General features: G+C 42.3%; 1 protein-coding gene across 1 annotated transcript; it reads left to right on the top strand.

Moving 5' to 3' along the window:
- The first annotated feature begins 1,465 nt into the window (after nucleotides 1-1,465).
- Nucleotides 1,466-3,058, top strand: LOC131082391 (inositol 1,4,5-trisphosphate receptor-interacting protein-like 1). Its single transcript, XM_058022263.1, has 2 exons — nucleotides 1,466-1,623; nucleotides 1,729-3,058. The coding sequence occupies exons 1-2, from the start codon at nucleotides 1,466-1,468 to the stop codon at nucleotides 3,056-3,058; spliced, it is 1,488 nt and encodes a 495-aa protein (XP_057878246.1).
- The last annotated feature ends 17,708 nt before the right edge of the window (nucleotides 3,059-20,766 follow it).

Here is a 20,766-nt window from a genome sequence, read left to right as displayed (position 1 = left end):
AAGTGTGTGAGGCAGAACCTGGCTCCACCTGCACATCCTCAAAGTTGCCAGTGAAGTGGAGAGAGGTTGCTTGGAACACTTTGAAGACAGCAACCTAGCCTGTTGGGGATTAATGTAGTTGTTTAGTTGTAGTTAATAGCTGTATTTGTAGCTGTAGCTTTAGTTGTAGTTGTAGCGGTACGAGTAACTGTAGGCATAGCTTTAGTTGTAGTTTTAATTGTAGATTTAATTAGACTTGTTTATTAGCATGCCTTCTAGAGACCCTTTGGTTTAGACTGTTTTGCAAATTTACCCAGGTACTCTGAGTTTAGAGAATTTAGATAACATACTGTATTTGCCTGTGTGCTTTTAAATACTGTTTGTGTATCGACGTTTATAAATTTAATAAAAGGAGATAAGCGTCTCAAATTGCCTGGAATGTCACTCTTCTTATATAAACGTCTGTATCTTAGAAGATGTCCTTCCTATATCCCTATCTGAAATAAAGACTTTTTGCAAACAGAGATTTTAGATATATTAAGTGTGCTGCCTCTCGAGCATTCCCATAAATATCCTTGAATCTTGAAGTGAAAATGCCATGAAATGGCTGAAATTTAATATGGTGTTGAACTATAGTGTTTGAGAGCTAAGAGGCTATTGAAGGCACCAAAATTTTGTAATTAAGTTATTTGGTGTGTTAGGATGATATTAAATCTTCCTGTGCACCATCCAGGCAACCTATATTTCTTTCAGGAAGATTTCTCACTAAATCTGGGAGACAGCATTAGCCTACACGACATCCTGCCCCAAAATTAATAAGTATGAATAATACTAATAATGAATGTCCCCCACCGGTATTAACTAAAAGCATACACTTGTATACTGAAAACACCCGTGGGTCATGCCACCCAAATATATATTTGAAAAGAGTTACGTTGCAGGGCCCTTGTGCCTGCTTTGTCAAGGGAAGCTCTGGGGTTGCCAGGTTCCCGAGTGATGGGTCTGCACTTGGTGTCTGTTGGGGCTTTGGGGACCCAGGGCCATGATGAGTTCCCTGAGCGGGCTGGGGAGGGCGGGCGGGGCTGGCCTGTGATGCGCTCTGGGTTCTGTGACAGCACAGGGGCCGTGTCACAATGGGGGCAGGTATAAAAGGCCTCAGCGGGTGCTGCTGCCCCAGTAGAGCCTGGGCAAGCGGTGAGCGCACAGCAGTGAGGAGACAGGGCTGGGGGAGGGCAGGGGCTGCAGGAGGGCTGGGGCAGGAGCTCCGGTACCGGGCCGTGCGTTCTGCCCCCGCACCCAGGGCCTGGCCCTGGCGGCAGCGCCTCGCTGAGGGCGCGGTGCTTGCTGGGGCAGCGGTGCAGGCCTGGCCGCCCGCCAGCTGCCGGGGCTCTCTCCTTCCTGCTGCCACATCCCTGTGGCTCCTGTGCCCCATGTCTGTCTTCATTCCGGCCCCACTGAACCCCTTCGGTGTGTCCTCCTGCAGACCATGGCTTTACTATCAATGATCTTCGTGCTGGTGGAAAGCCTGATCCAGTACCCCCAGCCAGCTGGGGATGGGCTGGATGAGGCCACGCACCGGCGAATGAAGGAGCGTCAGGAGATGCTGGACCACGAGATGGCTCGGCTGCTGCAGGAGCTGGAGGAGCAGGACAAGGGCTGGGGAGCTGTGCTCTCTGGTGCCCTGCAGCAGTGGCCATTTTGGGTCGTTGCTGGAGTCCTGCTCCTCTTGGCTCTGTGGTTTACCTGCAGGAGAAGGAGCAGGGAGGCCAGCAACAATGGTGTACGTGAAGGAGAAGACAGCGTAGATGGATGGGAAGAATGTATGGAGGTGAAGGTGCAGGAAAGCAGCGATGCCAGTGAACAGAGAAGCAGAGAAAAAGAAGACCATGATGGTGGCAAGGGAGAAAGTGGCAGTGATGGAATGGAAGACAGAGAAAAGACCGGATATGCTGGGAATGAGCAAGGAATCCTTTTAGTGGACCGCATAGAATGGCCTGTGGAGGACCTGGAGAGAGGCTGCTCAGTAATAGCTGAGCTGATGGAGAGCTTGACACGTGTCTTTGTGGACAGCGTGAGCAATAGCTTCTACCCAGTGCCTCAAGAAGCCATCGGAGTGGGCTGTGCCTTTGAGGGTTGGAGTCCCCGTGACTGGGATGGGGTGTACCGTGTGCTGGTCCCACTGAATCCCCCACCAGGGCACGCCTTCCACCTGGAGCCGAACAGTGCAGGGCAGGTGGCAGACAGGACCTTCAACGTCTGTGTGGAGCTGGTGTGCAGGTGCGAGAAGGAGCAGGTGGAAGAGAAGCCGTTGTGCTTCCTGCACCACTCGCGGAAGGAGCTGCGGCGGAAGCAGAAGCGCAGCCTCCTAGAGACGCTCTGTACCAGCTCCTACCTGGACGTGGAGAAAACCTCCCGCTGGTTCTGCCACTTGGTGAGAAGCTCGTGGCTGCAAGTGCCTCAGTGGCACTCATGGTACGTGGTGTTTCAGCCCTGCAGCCGGTCCTGCCGATTGGAGCTGAGCAAAGGCAGCGAGAGCCTGACAGTGGAGATGCTCTTTGGGGTGTGCCGAGGGGACTCTGACATCTTTGTGAGCAGCCAGCCCACCAAGGCCACCATCACTGCAAGCACAGCGTGGGCAGAGACGTACGCTGTGGCAGAGGCGAAATTCTTCCGGCACATCGCCAGGCAGCTGCCGTGTGAGAGCTTGCACCTGAAATGCCTGCAGCTCTTCACCTGCATCCTAAGGGGCACAGGTTTTTCCAGCTCTACCTGGAAGACTGTGGTCATGCACATGCTGACCACAGTACCGCTGTCCCGGTGGCACAGGAGAGCATTTGCACGGCGGCTGTGGGACATCATGGCCTACCTGGACCGCTGCCTGCAGCTGACACACCTGAGGCACTTTGTGCTGGGCAATGAGAGGATTCCTGCCGAGATCAGCTTGCCACCAGCAATGCAAGGGGTTGTGCCACCCAACCTCTTTGAGCACCTGGCCCGAGATCCGGCCGCCCACAGAGAGGCAAGGCAAGCTTATGGTCGGCTGCGATTTCGCCTCGGGGTGCTGCTCTCCAGCCACTGAGAGGAGTTCCCTGCACAAAGCTGTGATGGGGTGTCACAGCCGATGGAGCCACCTGAACTCTGCATAGCTGATACATTTGTCACTGGCAATCCTGAAGCTGCTTTCCTGTTCCTGCGGAAGGAAAATGCAGCACATGGACTCGCTGTGCAGACACATCTCTGGATGGCCTTGCCCTTCACCTTCCAGTTCCAACAGTGCTGCTGTCCAAGTCTTTGAGGCAGAAACCTGCTCCACCTGTACATCCCCAAACATGACAATGACGCTGATAGAGGTTGCTTGGAGCACCTTGAAGACAGCAACCTAGACTTTTGGGGCTTTATGTAGTTGTTTAGTTGTAGTTGTAGCTGCAGTTGTAGTTGTAAGTTGTACTTGTAAACATAGCTATATCTTTAGTTATACTTGTAGTTATATTGTAGCTTTAGTTCTGTTGTAGGTGTAGGTTTACTAGTAGTTGCAATTGTAGCTTTAAATAGACTTGTTTATAAGCATTCCTTCTAGAAGCCCTTTACTGTTGACAGCTTTGCAAAGTTGCCCTTAGTTTAGTCACTACTCCACTGTACTGATTTGTGTGCTTTTAAATAATGTTTGAATATCAACGTTTGTAAAATTAATAAAAGGAGATAAGTTTCTCAAATTGCCTGTAATGTGTCTTTTTTTGTATTTAACCCTCTGTATCTTAGAGGATGTCTTTCCTCTATCCGTATCTGAAATAAAGATGTTTTGCAAACAGAGATGTTGGACATACTAAGTATGCTGTCTCTCGAGCATTCCTATAGAAGTGCATTGAAGAGATTGTAAGTGCTCTGAAGTGCCTCAACTTGTACAGCATCGTACTCCTGAAAGTTTTAGGAATCTTTGGAAAAGTTTTCTTTACACTGTCACTTTTATACGCTCCTGGGAAACAATTCAGTCCAAATAAATTGAGCTACCCTGGTAGAGCTGCCCTTCAGTAATAGCTACATATATATGTGAAAAGAAGTAATAAAAGGAGAGAAGTTTCTCAAATTGCCAGAATTGTGTCCTCCTTTTTATTTAACCCACCATTTCTTAAAGAATGTCCCTCCAGTGCCGCTGCCTGAAAAAAATGACAGTGTCTCAAATGGTGTTCATGTTCAGCAGTCACTTCTTGGTATTCAACTTCTGTAGCACTTCAACACAGGGCTATTAATTTTGCCTCTTGAATTCAGCCAGAAGTCATGATGGTCAACACTGCTAAAATACTAATTAATCAATCCTCCCTCTCTCCTTATAAAAGTTCCCTCTCCTTCAAGGCATGGAAAAGAAAGATTCTGTGGCCCATATCAGAGAGGGAAGCCTGCTGTGGGGACAGGAACAAGCAGCTCCCTGTAGGGATACCAAGCAGGAACCTGCTGAAGCTGGATCGCTGCCAACAGCCGAATTTGCTGCTCCACTGATAGAGCGAGAACTGTGCTTGCAGAGGTCCCTGCCTTTTGTCTCCTTTGCTGGGCAAGAACTGCCCCCACCACAGCCCCTTTCGTCCTGCTTGTGGAAGGAGGAGAAAACTCTCCCCACTCTGATCCTCCAAACACACACACCCACTTTGTTCCCCTCTGCTCTGCCCCCAGGTGCAGAGACCTCCCCTCTCCCTTGCCCCAGCTCCTGTGCTCATCAGTCGCTTCCACAGGGACACGTGCTCTCAGTGGAAAGGCCTCGATCCCTGTGTGTCATTGAGCCTGACCACACAGCTTGTGTGGGCTCTGAAGCACTGCTTGGAGTCAGGGAGAAGCACAGCCCCCATGGCTTCCTGCTGCACAGTCCACCCAGGGCCAGGATTATTGCAGGTGGTTAATCTGCTGGTCTGGCTGTGAGTTTTGTTGCTGTCTGTGTGAGGGACATGCTGAGAGAGGGGAAGGCTGGAACATACAGCTGTTCACTGTTGCCACTGAAACACTGTTGTGTAACTGAAGTGCTGATTTTTAGTGGTGGGGAGTATGCAGTAACACTAGGATGGAAATTGAAAGCAATGTTCAGTAATAGCAAGCATAGGCAAATGATTTGGATGTTTTTTCTGTTGCAGAGCTGCTCTTTCAGGCCTTGAAAACAGGAGGCAGCACTGATGAGGTAACTGAGCAAGTCTAGTTGGTATTAACTGCATCCCATCAGCTCTCTGTTCATATGGCCCTCTCATCTCCCCAACCAATCACTGCCTTGCTTCCAACCGGTGCTAAACTGACATCAACTGCATCCAATCAGCTCTGTGTTCATATGGCATTCATATCTCCCTGGCCAATCACTGCTTCTCTGCCAACAGGTGCTCAACTGCCATTCAACTGCATCCAATCAGCTCTGTGTTCATAGGGCACTCACATCTCCCTGGCCAATCACTGCCTTGCTTCCAACCGGCGCTAAACTGCCATTCAACTGCATCCAATCAGCTCTCTGTTCATATGGCACTCACATCTCCCTGGCCAATCACTGCCTTGCTTCCAACCGGCGCTCAACTGCCATTCAACTGCATCCCATCCCTCACATCTCCCTGGCCAATCACTGCCTTGCTTCCAACCGGCACTCAACTGCCATTCAACTGCATCCAATCAGCTCTCTGTTCATATGGCCCTCACATCTCCCCAGCCAATCACTGCCTGGCTTCCCACCGGCACTAAACCCATGTTCAACTGACTCTCAAGGTCTCTCACCTGCCCTGCAGCTGAGCCCTTCCCAGAGTGCCTCTCGGTGAGCAGAATTTAACAATTTTAATTAAAATAAGGATTTAAATTAATCCTTTATAAATAAGGATTTAGAAAAGGCTGAATGGAGCAAGGCCTGGTGTCAGATGCATGTTCAGAGAAAGCAGCTTTGAGTAAAATGAATCCCAGCCAGAGAACTGTCAGTGCGTGCCTGTGGTGTCAGAAGAGCTCTTGAGTCAGATCAGGGTTTCTGTAGGCAACTGTCCCTTGGATTTACTGAAGAAAATCCCTTACAGGTTGAACACTGAAATCCAGAAGAAAATGCACATTTGCTCCAAGTGTGAAGCCAAGTCCTTTCTCTTTCTTCCTGCTTCCTTCATCAGCAAAGCACAAACTGAGTTAGAATTTTAAACTGTGTTGTGTTCTGTACAGCTGCTGCCAGAGAGGATGAGCAGAAGCAGCAGGAAAACTTGCTGCTGTCTTCAGGTTGGAAATATGAAATGTCATGGAATCTTACTGGTAATAAAAGATTTTTCAGGTCCACAATTACCACTCCCTAATTTGAAATAAAACTAAATATGGCCCTAATTTGAAATAAAACTAAATATAGTCTGACTCCTAAGAATTTTACTGCACCTGCAAACCCATTGACTTGATGAGAGGGTGGAAGGACACAGCCTTGGAGGGAAAAGAGGGTAACATAGGTTATGAAACTGAATCCTATTAAAATTATTCTTCATTATAAGGTCACACCCAGCCCTTTGTGAATCTGAGCTGAAGTGGTTTTGATGCACCAAATGTCAGGTTTACTTGCTTACAAAAATCTGAATCAGAACTATAACCTGTATCATCTAAAGCATAATTTCCAACAACCAGTGTGACAAAACACTAAGTTCACATAAAAACAGAGAAATTTTATTTTTTTATCCATTACTTTTTTCATCCATCACTGGGATCTCTATTAAAGAGTGATGTTAATAAGTGCTTCCTAAGGGATCAGTAAAAATATGCAATGAACTTTGCTAATAGCCTAGTACAACAAATATTCTGTATTTTAACCTTACAGGGAAGCACCATGAAAGGTTAATTCTTTCTTATTTATTCCCACCCTGTCACTCCACCCTTCCTGACCCAACCCCAAAAATATCTTGCACTCATCTTACATAATGCCATCAAAAAATTTCCATGTGTTATTCCTGACTGATAATTCTTCTTAAGCAATTCTGGAGTGATCAGATTCAGGCAGCTTTTGGAAGCAGTTTTCACCTAAATGAATTTTAACAAGCCTATAAGCAGAATGATACAAACAGGGTAATAGTGGGACAAATAGAGACATTTGAACAACTAGGAGGTTTGATTTGTATTCTTAACTATTTTCCAGACAATTTTAAACTGCTGAAGGACACACTTCATTACTTGTACCTCTCTTAAAAACAGTGAACCTCTGAACACAGAATTTTTCATCTTTGAGCTTACATGACCAAGATCTAATTACATTCTTGTGGACTGCACCAAGAATCTGGGGAAGGAAACTCATTTCATGCCTCATGACATTGTGTCAGTGAAGAAAAAGGCATTTTTAACTCGGGCATAACAAAGACAAAGAGCCAGCTGGTGACATATTTTCCATTGGTTTGAGTGGAATGTCACATGGTCTGAAATTCTAAAGACCTAATAAAAAATAAAATAAATTATTTTTAAAAAGTAATTCAGTAATAGAATTCCTAATGCCAAAAGTCACAGTGAGACCACAGTATATTTAGGTTTTCTTTTTCACATGTATTTTCAGGCTAAACTTCAGGAGGGTGTTAATTTCTCAGTAATGAAATCACCCAGCATAGCCAAGAATGACAGATCTGTTACCATCTCTACCAAAGCTTTTCCTCTGCTCTTCTAACTTTGGCTCCTTATCCTGTATGTATTACCTTTTCTTCATATTCTAATAATTTTAATTTCTTCATATTCTCATAAATATTTCTTCATATTTTAATAATTTGACAAAGTCTAAAGTGACCTGAAAAATATTTTTGCTTGTACAGGGGTTTTCAGGAAAAAAAGTCTCTCCAGGAGAAGAATATCCAGATTGGATGAGAAAGAGCCAAAAGTTAATTCAGTTTCCTAATCCACAAACAATATAGATAACGCATTCAGTCAGTTGCAGTGATAATTGTACTCTTTGATACTTACTCGTCCCTGATGAAATAAAACCTCAGGAATTAAATGTACATTAATATAAAATTATATTTTCAATAAATTGAAAAAAAAAACCAAACCTTATGGCACCACTTATTCACATGATGGAGGGGTGAATTTCATCAGATGTAGAGATCTCCAGCTCATTACTGCAAATAGCCAGAAAAACATTTCTCATCCTTTACACAAACACATTGTAAAAATCAGCATGAAAAGCACTGCCACGTTCTAATTCTCAAGCCCTACCAAATAGCACCTGTGGAAGTAAGAAGCCTTTGAGTTGTTTTTGTCCTGTCTGCTTTTGTATACTTTCCATATGATACTAAAGTCAGCAAAATATATTTATTTTTCATCAGCAGAGAGAAAAATTAAAAATTCATAACTTCAGTTCTAAAGGTTTGTTCTCAGCTAGGAGGAGTCAAGGAAACAAAAGGAGAGAAAAGGTCTGAAAAAGAAGAACTTGCAGTAAAACTTTTCAATTTGGTTTCCTGCAGAGACTTTTTCTTTTCAGGAGATCATATAGATTTCTATGAATTGTTGTTTATGAATTATGAATCTATGTATCTATCTCTATATAGTTTTTTCTTTGGTCAATGAGGGACTTGGATTAGAAGGACAGATGACCTAAAACCTGATCACAAGTGTATCGCACTTGCTTGATAATTTACCAGCAGAGTATTTTTGTGGTCCTAAGACTAGTCACTCAGACATTTCTGGGGTTCACAAGACCTTATATTCTGCACCTATCCTTCTGTGCAGATAGATGGAAAACTTTCCAGGTCTGTCACAGATGTGTGATTGTGGGGGAGCCCTCTGGCTGTCCTAAGTCTTCTGAGCTTCTTATCCAGGTGCAAGGAAATCTTCCCCATGCTGCCAATGCTTAGTCCTTCAGCACTATCAGGGGCTTCCTGAGTCAGGAGAGCAGCTTAACCTCTGATGCCAGAATCTTTGGTAAAATTTTTAGGAATTTTGTTTTCCAGGAGAAAATTCAGACTTTCTGGGTTTTGTTCAGATTTGGGATAAGATTTCTCCTGAAGCCCTGGATTTTCCCACAGAACAGACTTTTTGATTTTGAGCCTTTTAAAGTATACTAATACATCTCTATTAGGATTCTGATCACCTAATATCTAGTAAAATCTTCTTTTAAGGTTATAAAAAATCAAATAATCAGTTTTCTGCTGTACTGCAAACATAGTTTTATTTCTACCTATTAGGAAAACTGATGTCTGTTCTTACCATAACAAAAGGTTGCATAACATAAAACTTGGAGATTATGGCTTCAACTTCCTTTAAAATGGTTTATGTGTTTTATCCTCTAAAGCAAGATATTTATTACTCTTTCAGAAGTGGGAGATTAGGTCACCAGTAGAGGAGTAATCATGGTGTTTGCTGTGTTATTAAAGTGTAGATCAGTAATGACATTATCTCCTCAGTGGTGTGACATACCATCAGTTATTCTGTCATCATGGATTTGCAACTGCATCACCAGGAGTAGGCTGAACCTAACTTATAACTCAACAGCAACTTCCAAACATTTAAACTCAATTTTCATGGCTATTCAAGGTAAGAACACATGGTCTTGTGTTATGTGCCAATTGAAAAGTACTCCATGATTTGAACTACTTTTTTGAGCCAGGGATGATTTTGTAATGGACAAGCACAGACCAGTGTATCAGAATTGGTTCCATCTGTCAGCTGAGTTATGATTCTATCACTCTATATATTAGTCCTGTCAGCATTTCTGGAATTTCTTGCCAAAATTAGCCTGGCTTTGGATTCAGCAGTTATTCAAACTGATGTAAAGGCAAATTCATGAGAAAAAAATAGCAAGTCAGGCTAAGATCAGGGAATTTATTTGGCAGCCTTGTTGAATCCCTCTAAGGCATTTGATTGCAAGGAGCATACTCAATCTTTTATGGTACTCTTTATCTACAGCCTAAAGGAATATTTAGCTTTATCTCTTGATGTGCCTTCTTTAGGCAATAAATACACTGTGGGTGATGTTTTAAGTTAACATTTATCTCATGATATTTATTGCTACCCATACTTATCTACTCATTTTCAGCAAAGTTCCCTCTCCAGATAAGGTACCTTTTAAAATAAAGTATTTACTATTTGTGCTGTTTTCTCCAATCAAAATTCAAATTAAAATTTATAGAAATTATATCTGAGATGAATCATTTCACATGCTTACAAAGGAAAATGAAAGAAAAGTAAGAATAGAAAGATACTTTATATCATCCTGTCTGTGTTTAACCAACTAATTTGTTTAATTCTTATCCTTGAATTTGCAACTAACCTGAATCTCCAAGAGAAACCAAATAAATCTTTATTGCACATTTCAATGTTGAGTCTAATCATTTTTTAGTTAAAACTAGAATAACTGCAGTTTCTAATAAACAAAGGCACAATCTATCCTCATAAACATCTTCTAAAATTTTCATTCCATTAAATTCTGTAAGATTTTTCTTTCAGAAAGGTTCTGTGAACTAAATTTCCACACAGCTGAGTGAGCAGGACATTTGGAAGTCCATTCCTCCCTCATGGTACAGCTGCTGCACAATGTCAGTCAGAGCTTATGACTTCACAATCGTTGCATGCAACCCCATCACAGAGCCTCAGTTGTGAGGTGGAATGATGCCATAAACATGACACATGGCTCCAGTGCTGACTGGTTCTGGAAATGAATTGTGGACTCATACTCAGCACATCTTTCTAAATTTGCTTAAAAACATTCCATATGACTCAGTCTTCCATTTGAATATTAATCCAAATTTTCAACAATTTCATCTCCTGAACATGGCAATAAATGTAAATTACCAAATGCAACCTTGAATATTTGCAGTACAGGCTGTATAAAATGAAACAGCTGGTTTAACTTTAAAGATAAGCCAGTTATCTCTTGCCTCCAAAATAACAAGTCTCCCAATGGTGTTTGGCACATCTGATAAAGAAAAGTCAAGCAGTAGGTCCAGGAGCTGGAATGTGTAAGCAATCTTCATCCCATCTGTGGATGCATGCCAAGGATGGGTTGGCCAAAGTTGCAGATGTGATTGACTTGCTACCTAAATTGCTCTCCTTCAGAAGCTGATGATTATGGGATGTAGAGCTGCATGTTGAGAAAGTCCAGATTGGCTAATGGCAATTTCCTGCTGTGCCTTTGACACAGCTTGACTCTAAATCAACAAAAGGTTCCTTCTCTATAGCAAATGTCTACATTTTCATTTGACAATGCTAATTGAATACTTCCTCCTCAAAATCTGAACACTGACATAGAAGATGTAATTGTGTGTTGACTTCCAATAGTGAAGAGTTAATGAGCATGCAACAGTTCAGGGCAGAATCAAGTTTCATGTGCACAAAAGCCAAAACAACCTTTTTCAACATCCTATTCATTTAACATTAATTTCAGAAAATAATGAGAGGCCACGCTATAGACCAAGGTGTTATTGTCTTTCAGGTCAGGTTTGTTTGCTGAGAAAGGAAGGTTTAATTTGACTTGATCAGCTAAAACAGTGTCAGCTGTGTTTATTACTAAATGATGCAAGCATCTAGACAATGAACTCATAGATACTCTGACTAGACTGTTTCCACAATACTGGTAGGAAAGGATCACAGAATTTAAAGAGAAACAAAAAAAAAAAATCAAGCCAGGAAGGTATCTGGTGTTAGAAAACACAAATAACATATTTCTTCCGTGTGCAAATTAGTTCAGTGATTAAACTACATTGCCATTCGTGTATTCCTTGCGTTCAATTATATACTAAACCTGCTACACCCTTCAAAAGCCACAGCCTTCCCTGGATAGGGAATTCTCTTTGTGCCAAACCATGTGGTGGTTTTATACTGCAAACAAATGAGAACTGGTGAGATCAACAGCTCATTTTGGGTTATGATCTAAGACAGTATGAATGGTGTTCCCCAGAGATGCATCCCCAGAGATGATGTTCCTTTACATTGCACTGTGTATTATTTTAACAAGTAGCTGTGACTACAGTCAGTGGAAAAGAAATACTCATCAAGCTAGAAGGTAGAATTGAAAGGATAACCCTTTCCTTCTACTCACAACAATTCGTATTTCAAATAAGAGTTTGAGTACAGCAGAACTCTCTCCTTAAGGCAATTAAAGCTCTCATCTATTGGCCAAGTTCCAATGAGGACACATTTTTGTAAATCCTTCTTGTTAATTAAAGGGTTTAATTGTTTTTGTCATGCTGGAAACAGAATTTATATTCATATTATCTTTGTGTTCATAATCTACAAATATGGGGTTTTGTTTTCCTTTATTTGTCCCCCGCCCCTTTCCCTCTTATTACAGTTAAATAATGTTACTTAAGTAGGGAAGTAAACCAAACCAAACATACAAATCTCTGCTAGATGTCCAACAGCAGGATAAAAATGGCAATAATGCCATTCAATATTTTTCCTCTGGTTCTTTTAGATTCACATAAATCAAGGTATGTTGCTACAAAAAAAGTGCCACCAAAGGCACATTGTATCTCAGTCTTAATAGAAAGAATCAGCTGTGTGAGTTTCAAAAATCAATCACTATATACAGTGTGTTCTGGTCACTTCAAAAATATGGCCAAATTTAGAAAAAAAAAAGTTATTTCAATCATAATTCTTTCGTGTTAATTAATTTTGACATCCCTAGAGCAGGTGGCTCCCTATAATTCAATGGTCAGGGTAATCTGAAATACCTTGAGAAAATTCTCTATGTCATACTGAGGAGTACTGAACTAAGGAAAAGAAACTCTGTAATCTAATAGTTTGGATTTCCAGATCCTAATTTCTTTCCATTTGAGCACTGCAGTATTTTGAAGAGCAGACCAGGTTTCAGAGGAAATATCAACATTAAGGAATCATAGACTGAAGAGTTTATGGAAGAAAATTCTCAGACTGGAGCTGGTGGTAAAAAATAATACTCTAAATCTGTTGCTCTGTTTCAGGGATTTAATATTTGACTCAGGATGTTTCAAGTCCCACATAACACTGGCTTATACATCAAAGAACACATTGTAACATCACCTCTCTTCAGTGTGGAATCAGCCTTTTTCATATCATTTTAATTCCCAGAGGGAAAAACATGGGGGTAAGAAAAGCTTTAAAAAATTACTACCAGGCCATTCTTTAAACCTTTTGTTTCATACACTGGAATTAAAAAATAAATTGGACAAGAACATGACAGTGACTGACACACTAATAGTTAAAAAATTGTTTGATCCCCAGGAGGCATTGTGAGCAAGGTATGGACAAACACAGTATCTACACCTTCATAAAAACCTGAAAAGCTAAAGCCTGCCTTAACTGAAGCAAGAAATATCACAAGTGTGTGACTGATTAACAGCAGAACAACAACAGTTTGAAGAGAGAGAAGTTCGACAATATTGGACAAGGAGATGATAAAAATTGCTGGAAGACTGAAAGCATGGGAGACAAGGAGAAGACAAACTCAAACTACTTCAAGAATGTGAACATGGAGAGGGGAAGTTTCCAACAGCTGTGGAGAAAAGCAAGCAGAAGAGATACCAGGAGGAATTAGTACTTCTATCCTTAGACATATTGAAGTTCAAATTGGCATTAGAACTTCAAAAAGGGGATATTAGACAAATAACTCCACACTGACTATCTGTTCTGGAATTGCTGAGGTAAAAGTATGATTGATCCACTTTAAGGGAATCATTCACATCCTGAGGTCATTTTAAAGAGAGAGGTATGCAAAGCAAGACAAAAAGGAATGGACTATGTAAGATTTTGAGGCAGTGGAAGGAGAAGGCAAAACTGGGTCAATAATGTTAAGATTAGACAGAAGGAAAAATACAGGTCAAAATAGGGAAGAAGAAGGCTGATGTGAGGCTGTGTCAGAGACTCCAGTAAGGCAAGAAATAGTTTATTTATAAAGCATGAAAAATAATATGCAGAGTAGTGCTTAGGAAGTTTAGGCACAGCAAGGAGAATGAAATCTATCCAGGAATAAATCAGTCAGCTGAAAGAGAAAAAATGTGATTGCTTAGGTCCAATTCACAAAGTTTTGGATCTGGGTGAATAAATGTCCTTTCAGGCTTAGCTTGCTGGGTGATATTAAAAAAAAAAAAAAAAAGCTTTTGGAGATATAACTACAACAGCAGGAATATTTTGCTGAAAGACATGAGTGCAAAGGTAACACATTCAATATGGTTATTAAATGCAAAGCCAAAAGAATAAGGAAAGGACCAGACTCAAGCTCTCTTTCAGTGTTGAAAATGTAAATCTCATTAGGTCATTATAGTCCATGTCTGGTCCTTGATATCCCAAGCTAGAAAATAGTGCTACCTCTTAATTACTCCTATGCACAGGGAGATTTTTCTTTAATTCATGCTCACAGGGGCTAAGTCAACAAAAATGCTCCTGTGCTGTTCCCCACTACTGCCTTTGTCAGGCAATTACTGTGAAGGGGGTAATATAATAGAAAGGACAAAACAACTACTGTGTCTCTGGCTCGATCTGTAACTGCAGCTCCTTTGGCTGTCTAAAACATTTCCTAGGCACCCATGCTGAGAGTCAGCCTTAGCTGTGCTGACAACTCTGGACATTTTCAATGCAGTGCAACAGTAGGAATCTTTCAAAGCCACAACCAGGACTTCTTTATTTAGTTTTGTTTATTCCTGCTACCATGTTTTGGATTAGTTTGGATGTCAGAGTGATTTCATGCACTAAACCTGCAATATATTGAACAGCGAAGTGAGGTAACAGCTGGGTTGTATGGTTAACCAAAAATGTAAACCCATTACATTTCTGTTGATGTTAATGTTTTTGGACAGCAAGCTTCCCTTTGAAGAATGGGAAAATTCATGAAACCTGCTTATTTCTTTCCTAATCACTGTCCCCTGTCCCATCTCCCTTCCACTCCTCCCCTCTCTCTCCATCCACTTCCTTTAAAAAAGGTTCCAAAAAGCTCTGGTCCATGCCAAAGCCCTGAGGAACGTCATTTCAACCAGAATTTAAGCCTATACATCAACTCCTACTCTAACACCAGCTCCTTACCAAGTAAATCATTGAACTTCAATTCCAATATGAAATTCCACGTGAATTCTAAAGTAAACTCTCATTTTAGGGTTTTATATAGTAATATTTGACAGTGTTTTTCTCATTCACTTAGTAGCAAGTGATCTAAGATACCTAAGACTTGGAACTTTGGGCCAATTTCCATTCAGAAAATATTCAACACTCACTTGAGCCCTTTCAATAGGTGAGACTTTTGTTTTCAAAGTCCTTCTGAAATAGAAGCTTCCCAGAAAATACCCCTGGCCTCAGTGTGTAAGAGGAGCTATAATTATTACCAGCCGACTGACAGGGATCGTTGCATTGCTTCCTTTGAACTCCCCTCTGCCAACAAACTACTTGAAAACTACAGCAAACCCTTAGCAAGCTGTAAGTTTGCTGTGGCAGTTGCCTGAGCCTGCTGAAGGTCTCTAAACCCCTTAAAAAGCCGAATGTTGCTGCCTTGATGTAGAGAACTAAGAGGATGAGAGGCACAATCAAGGAGGCAAGAAGCAGGGCATGTTCGTGAAAAAACACTGTTTCTCAGGGAGCTGGGAGGGTCACAACTGTAGTCACTGGGGTTCAGGGAGAGGCTGTTTTAATAAAACCATTCACAGAATCATTTGGGTTGGAAGGGATCCACAGACCGTGTCATTCTGACCCCTCTGTCACAGGCAGGAACACCCTCCACTAGACCAGGGTGCTCAAAGCCCCATCCAGCCTGGCTTTGAGCACTTCCAGGGATGACACAGTCACTTTGAGCAACTGTGCCAATGTCTTAACACCCTTACAGTGATGAATTTCTGCATTATATATATCTAAAGCTACCCTCTTTCAGTTTAAAGTCATTACCCCTTTTCCTATCACCACATGCCCTTGTAAAAAGTCTTTCTCCAGCTCTCTTGTAGCCCCTGCAAAATGCCCTAAGCTCTTTCCCTTCTCCAGGCTGAACAACCTCAGCTCTCAGCCTGTCTTCCCAGGAGAGGTGCTCCAGCCCCCAGAGCATCCTTGTGGCCTCCTTTGGATTCACTCCAGCAGTTCCATCTTGTATTTGGGGCCTGAGGGCTGGACACAGTGTTCCAGGTGAGATCTCACAAGAACAGAGTAGAGGGGGAGAGCAACATGGTTTGGTGCAGCCCAGGATATGGCTGGCTGATGATAATCACTAATCACAGCCCTCGAACTCCTATCTTCCCCCGGGGAGCAGCAAGCAGCTTTGGTTTCCCAAGTCGGGCAGAGAGGTCATGGCCTTCCTGGTGCTCCCAGCGCCTCCTTCTGCCCTGCCCAGCTGTCGGCTGCTGCCCTGCTGGACACAGCACATCTGTCCTTGGTGTGACAGCACCACCACACTGCAAACCAGGCTTCTAAGTGCTCAGGCAGTGCCATAAACAAAACAGATTTTGCGGAGCTTATTCATATATTCCACCATCCCCCAAGTTTCCTGCGTATTTATTAATGTTTTAAACCCAAACATCCAAGGAGTCCTTTGCAGTCCTTTGTCATACTCTGCAGTGTCAGGAATCCTGCTCAGCTTCAGCCAGCAGATGCTCATTGCGACAGAGCAGGGACACTGCTGTTTGTTTTTAAATATTAGAGGAGACACTTTGACTATCATCTCACCAGATAAACATTTGGCCTTGTTTTGTACTGAAAGAAGAGTTTCCTTGATGCAACAGCAGATTATGTCGCTGTGCTCAAAGGCCCGGGAGGTGATAATGATTTAAAGTATCTGCCATAAACAATCACTTAGCCACAGCCGGGGGCAAGGGAGAAGAAAACATCAACGAAGTGAGAAGTGTCAGATTCCATCCTGGCAGGGGGTGGGAAAGAGATAACGTCCTCTGGGCCACAGTGTCTGCCCACAAACACCCCCTTTGAATTGGTCAAGTAAGCACAGAGTTGTGCCGTCCACCTTTGGCATGGCTTCAATAAATCAGATCTACAGAAAGATGTTTGACAGGCTTTTAAAGTCGATGTGGAGTGTTATGCTGAGGGAGAAGCTGTTTTTCTCAAACTGCAAGATTTAGACTTTTGAAAAAAGATAAGCAAACAAATCAAGGAGCCCCTTTCACAGATGAGGATGAAAAGAGCAAATCTCAAACTTTTAATACCAGTAAACAAATGCAAATTGTGAAAGTGGAAACGTTCTGAAAATATCAGAAATGTGTAATGTGATTACAATGCTAATTTTTCACCATCTGTTTTACTAGCTGAAATTGTAGTCCAGAAGTTATTTATTCTAAGACCTTTTTTTTTTCAAGTTACAGAATGTTTAAAAAAATTTCTGAGAGACATTTTCTGAAGTACACAATCATGAAAAAACCCCAAACCAACAAACATTTTCTTTTTGTGGGTTCTGCATCTATAAGAAAAGGCCAAAATGGTCCATTAAAAGTCTTTGACCAGATTCACTGCCCCTCTGTGCAGAAAGCTGCTGCCACAGTGATGTCCTGGCTCTGGCTGACTCCTCCAGTCCAGTGCAGGTAGGTGGCACAAGGATATTATGGATAAGGCCAGGTAGGCACACACAATCATGTAGCAGCTAATTCCATTTGGATGCCAGCAGCAGGAGCAGAGCTAACAGCTGAATTCCTGGAATTAAGTTAGCCAGTCACACTTTTAGGAACAAGCTTAAATTAGTGAACAGCGCAGTGAGTGAACCCAAAACACAGACTATATCAGTGCTTTACTTCATATGATTGCAGAATTTTTGATCATGTATTAAAGTGTTATAAATAGATTTATTGCCTCATGAAGTCACAGCCCTGGTCCTTTGAACCAAACAGCTTTTGCTGCCCCAGGTGGAGAAAGAAGAGAGTAAAATATGTTAATTATGACAATTGATTGTAGCTGTTTCAGTTATTTACAAGGGGGCTAATTGAGTTTGATGGGAAATATTCTGTAGAAACTGAATTTACTTTGTCAAGCAGATGAATGAGAATCAACAGATTTAACAGAGTTTTGATGTTCGCCTCTGAAGGCAGGAAAATGAACACTCTCAAGTAAATTAATAACTGGGATGTTTCTGTATATATAATTGCTTTAATTATCAATCCAGAAGACTAGCATAAAAACAAGATGAAATAATCTCTTTCTGCAGGGATTCCTTTACATACAGGCTTCCCCACGATTCATTGCTGCTTATTCAATAATTGCATAGCTGTAAATTTTCTGTCTGTCTCCTGCACAGAATAATATGGCTGCAGGCCTACAGGAGGAAACCCAAAACTGCACCACACCTGCCCGGATTTACCCATAAGTAGCTGTAGATGGCTTAGATACTGACAAGTGAGTTCCTCTCCTTCACTGACAAGATTTATAGGGAAAGAGGTAGGCCCTGTGAAAGGTTTCATTGTCTGCGAGTTAAATGCCAGAGTGGTTCCCTGTTCCCTGAAGTGGAAATCAGAAATGTCTTAGTACAGCAGAAAGCAGTTTTCCAATAGAAAATCTGGGGAGAAAGAAGTACATTTAAAGCCATTGTGTGGCAGGTGGGTCATTTACAACTACCTGATAGAAACAGGAGCATAGGGTTGTGTGCAGAGAAGTCTGATATTTGACTGAAGGCTGCAAGCAGTCACCCTCTGCTTCTAGCTGGTCCAAAGCTCAGGACCTTCTCCTGTGATAAAGGGTCTGCCATGCCAGCTCAGGAAACAGCATGGCTGCAATTTTGCCTATCCAGCAAACCAGTTAGCTCTGAACGTGAAAGTGAAAGACACATTTGAAAAAGCTGATGGAAAGGGAATAATTCTGAGGAGAAAAGTCCTAAATGTTCCACAACCCTAATATGTGCCAAGCTGAAGGGTGTCAATAATGATTTAATGAGAAGTAAAATGAAGAACAGTACCTGGTCCACTTGCTCCTGTATTTTTATGCTATCTAGTAGTACTGTCATTACCAGGAGCCCTGTGGCTGGTAAGGATGTGCCAACACATCCTGGATACCTCATGTGAATGGCTCAGGACACAGAGGTTCTCTGTTAAAGTAAGCCAACAGGAGGTGGTCCTGTTATCAGGGCTAACACAGCTGTCCTGGGTGATGGAATGAGGTTTGCCTGTGTGATTTAAATCCTTTTTGAGAAATAAGCCTTTCAGCTGTCTTGCACAGTTGCAAAGTGTTCTGTATAGGGAAAAAGCGCTGAGGTATGAAGTTTGCGTGGTTTAGGGTATGAATGGCCTACATATGAGAATCCTTAGATGCCATGAACAAGAAATGGGTTTTTAGGTAGCTCAAGGTGCCTGTGTCATTCTTCAGCATCCAGCTCTGGAATGCCCAGCACAGGAACAACATTGACCTGTTGGAGCAAACCCAGAGGGATACACCAAGATGAGTAGAGAGATGGAGCACGTCTCCTATAAGGAAAAGTTAAAACAATTGGGATTGTTCAGCCTGGTAAAGAGGTGACCTAACTGCAGCCTTCCAGTACCTGAAGGCAGCCTGCAAGAAAGATGGGGAGAGACATTTGTAAGAGTCTGTAGTGACAAAACAAGGGGAACAGCTCCTAACTGAAAGACTGCAGGTTTAGATTAAACATTGGAAGAAAATTCTTTATTGTGAGAGTGACGAGGCGCTTGAACAGGTTGTCCAAAGAAACTGTTGTTGCCCCATCTCTGGAAGGGGGGTTTTGACCAACATGTGAAACGTGAAATAGTGAAATGTGAAATAGTGAACTGTGAAATAGTGAAATGTGTCCCTGCCTACAGCATTAGATGGTTTTTATGGTCCTTTCCACTCCAAGTCACTGATTCTATGATTCTACATTTTTTAGATCTAGCTTTGAAACAGTATGAGGGTTATGGAAGAAAGCCCCCTAGTGCCTGGTATGTTGTTCTGTGCCATTATTACTGTTCTGAGGTCAACAAGAGCCTCGATCCCAATTATCCATTCCCATCACTGCATGGAGTGCTGGTAAACCTCATTCTCTTCACTATCATGAGCAGTGACAGGACCCGAGGGAATGGCCTGAAGCTGAATCAGGGGAGATTTAGGTTGGATATCAGGTAAAGGTTCTTCACCCAGAGCATGGTTGGGCACTGGAACAGACCCCCCAGGGAAGTGGTGACAGCACCAGCCTGACAAGAGTTCAGGAAGAGTTTGGACAACTCTCTCAGGCAGACTGTGGGATTCCTGGGATGTCCCATCCAGGGCCAGGAGTTGGACTCAGTGATCCTGATGGGTCCCTTCCAACTCAGCATATCCTATGATTGTTTTATTTCCATTCCTGCTATACTTTAAAAAGTTGACACATCAGAGCAGCAGCTTAACACCCTCATCCTTAAAGCAGCAGTTATTGAGTGTAATGTACTTTAATAGCAAGCTTGTCTCTTTCCATCATCCTCTCTTCTCTCATCCTTTGTAAGTAATTTTGGCTAGAGACATTCCAGTTCTGCTGTCAGAAAAGTAGTTGTCCAAAACTAATGGAGAAACTCATGCAAAGGCTATCCAGTGAATTAAGTATCAAATATTGATGTGTTTTTCTTATCAGGAGAGAATACAGCTTGATTTTAAAGAAATTGATAGCACATATTCTTCAGAAACCAGTTTGTTTGTCAGCTCACACAGCAGTACTATCACCACTCATCTTCTGATAAAGTCACAGATTCATCTCCTTTATCATCAGCTGTCCAAAGGTTAGGCATCTGGCCTCAGCTCATCATCTGGGCTCCCCTAGTAGTTTCTGATGAAAGACAGACTTCCTCCTCATCCTTCATACACATCTGTCCTTCAAGAAGATGAATTATCCTTTGTAGGTGCCTGCCTCTTCATCAATACAGAGTACTGGCATGGCTGGCTTAAACTCGATGCCTAGCCCTTAGATAGCTGACATGGGGTGAGATGCATTTCACCCCA

Source organism: Melospiza georgiana, chromosome 4, assembly GCF_028018845.1.
Source record: "Melospiza georgiana isolate bMelGeo1 chromosome 4, bMelGeo1.pri, whole genome shotgun sequence".
Lineage (NCBI taxonomy): Eukaryota > Metazoa > Chordata > Aves > Passeriformes > Passerellidae > Melospiza > Melospiza georgiana.
Note: the sequence above shows the minus strand (reverse complement) of the source record. Positions and strands in the feature narration are given on the sequence as shown.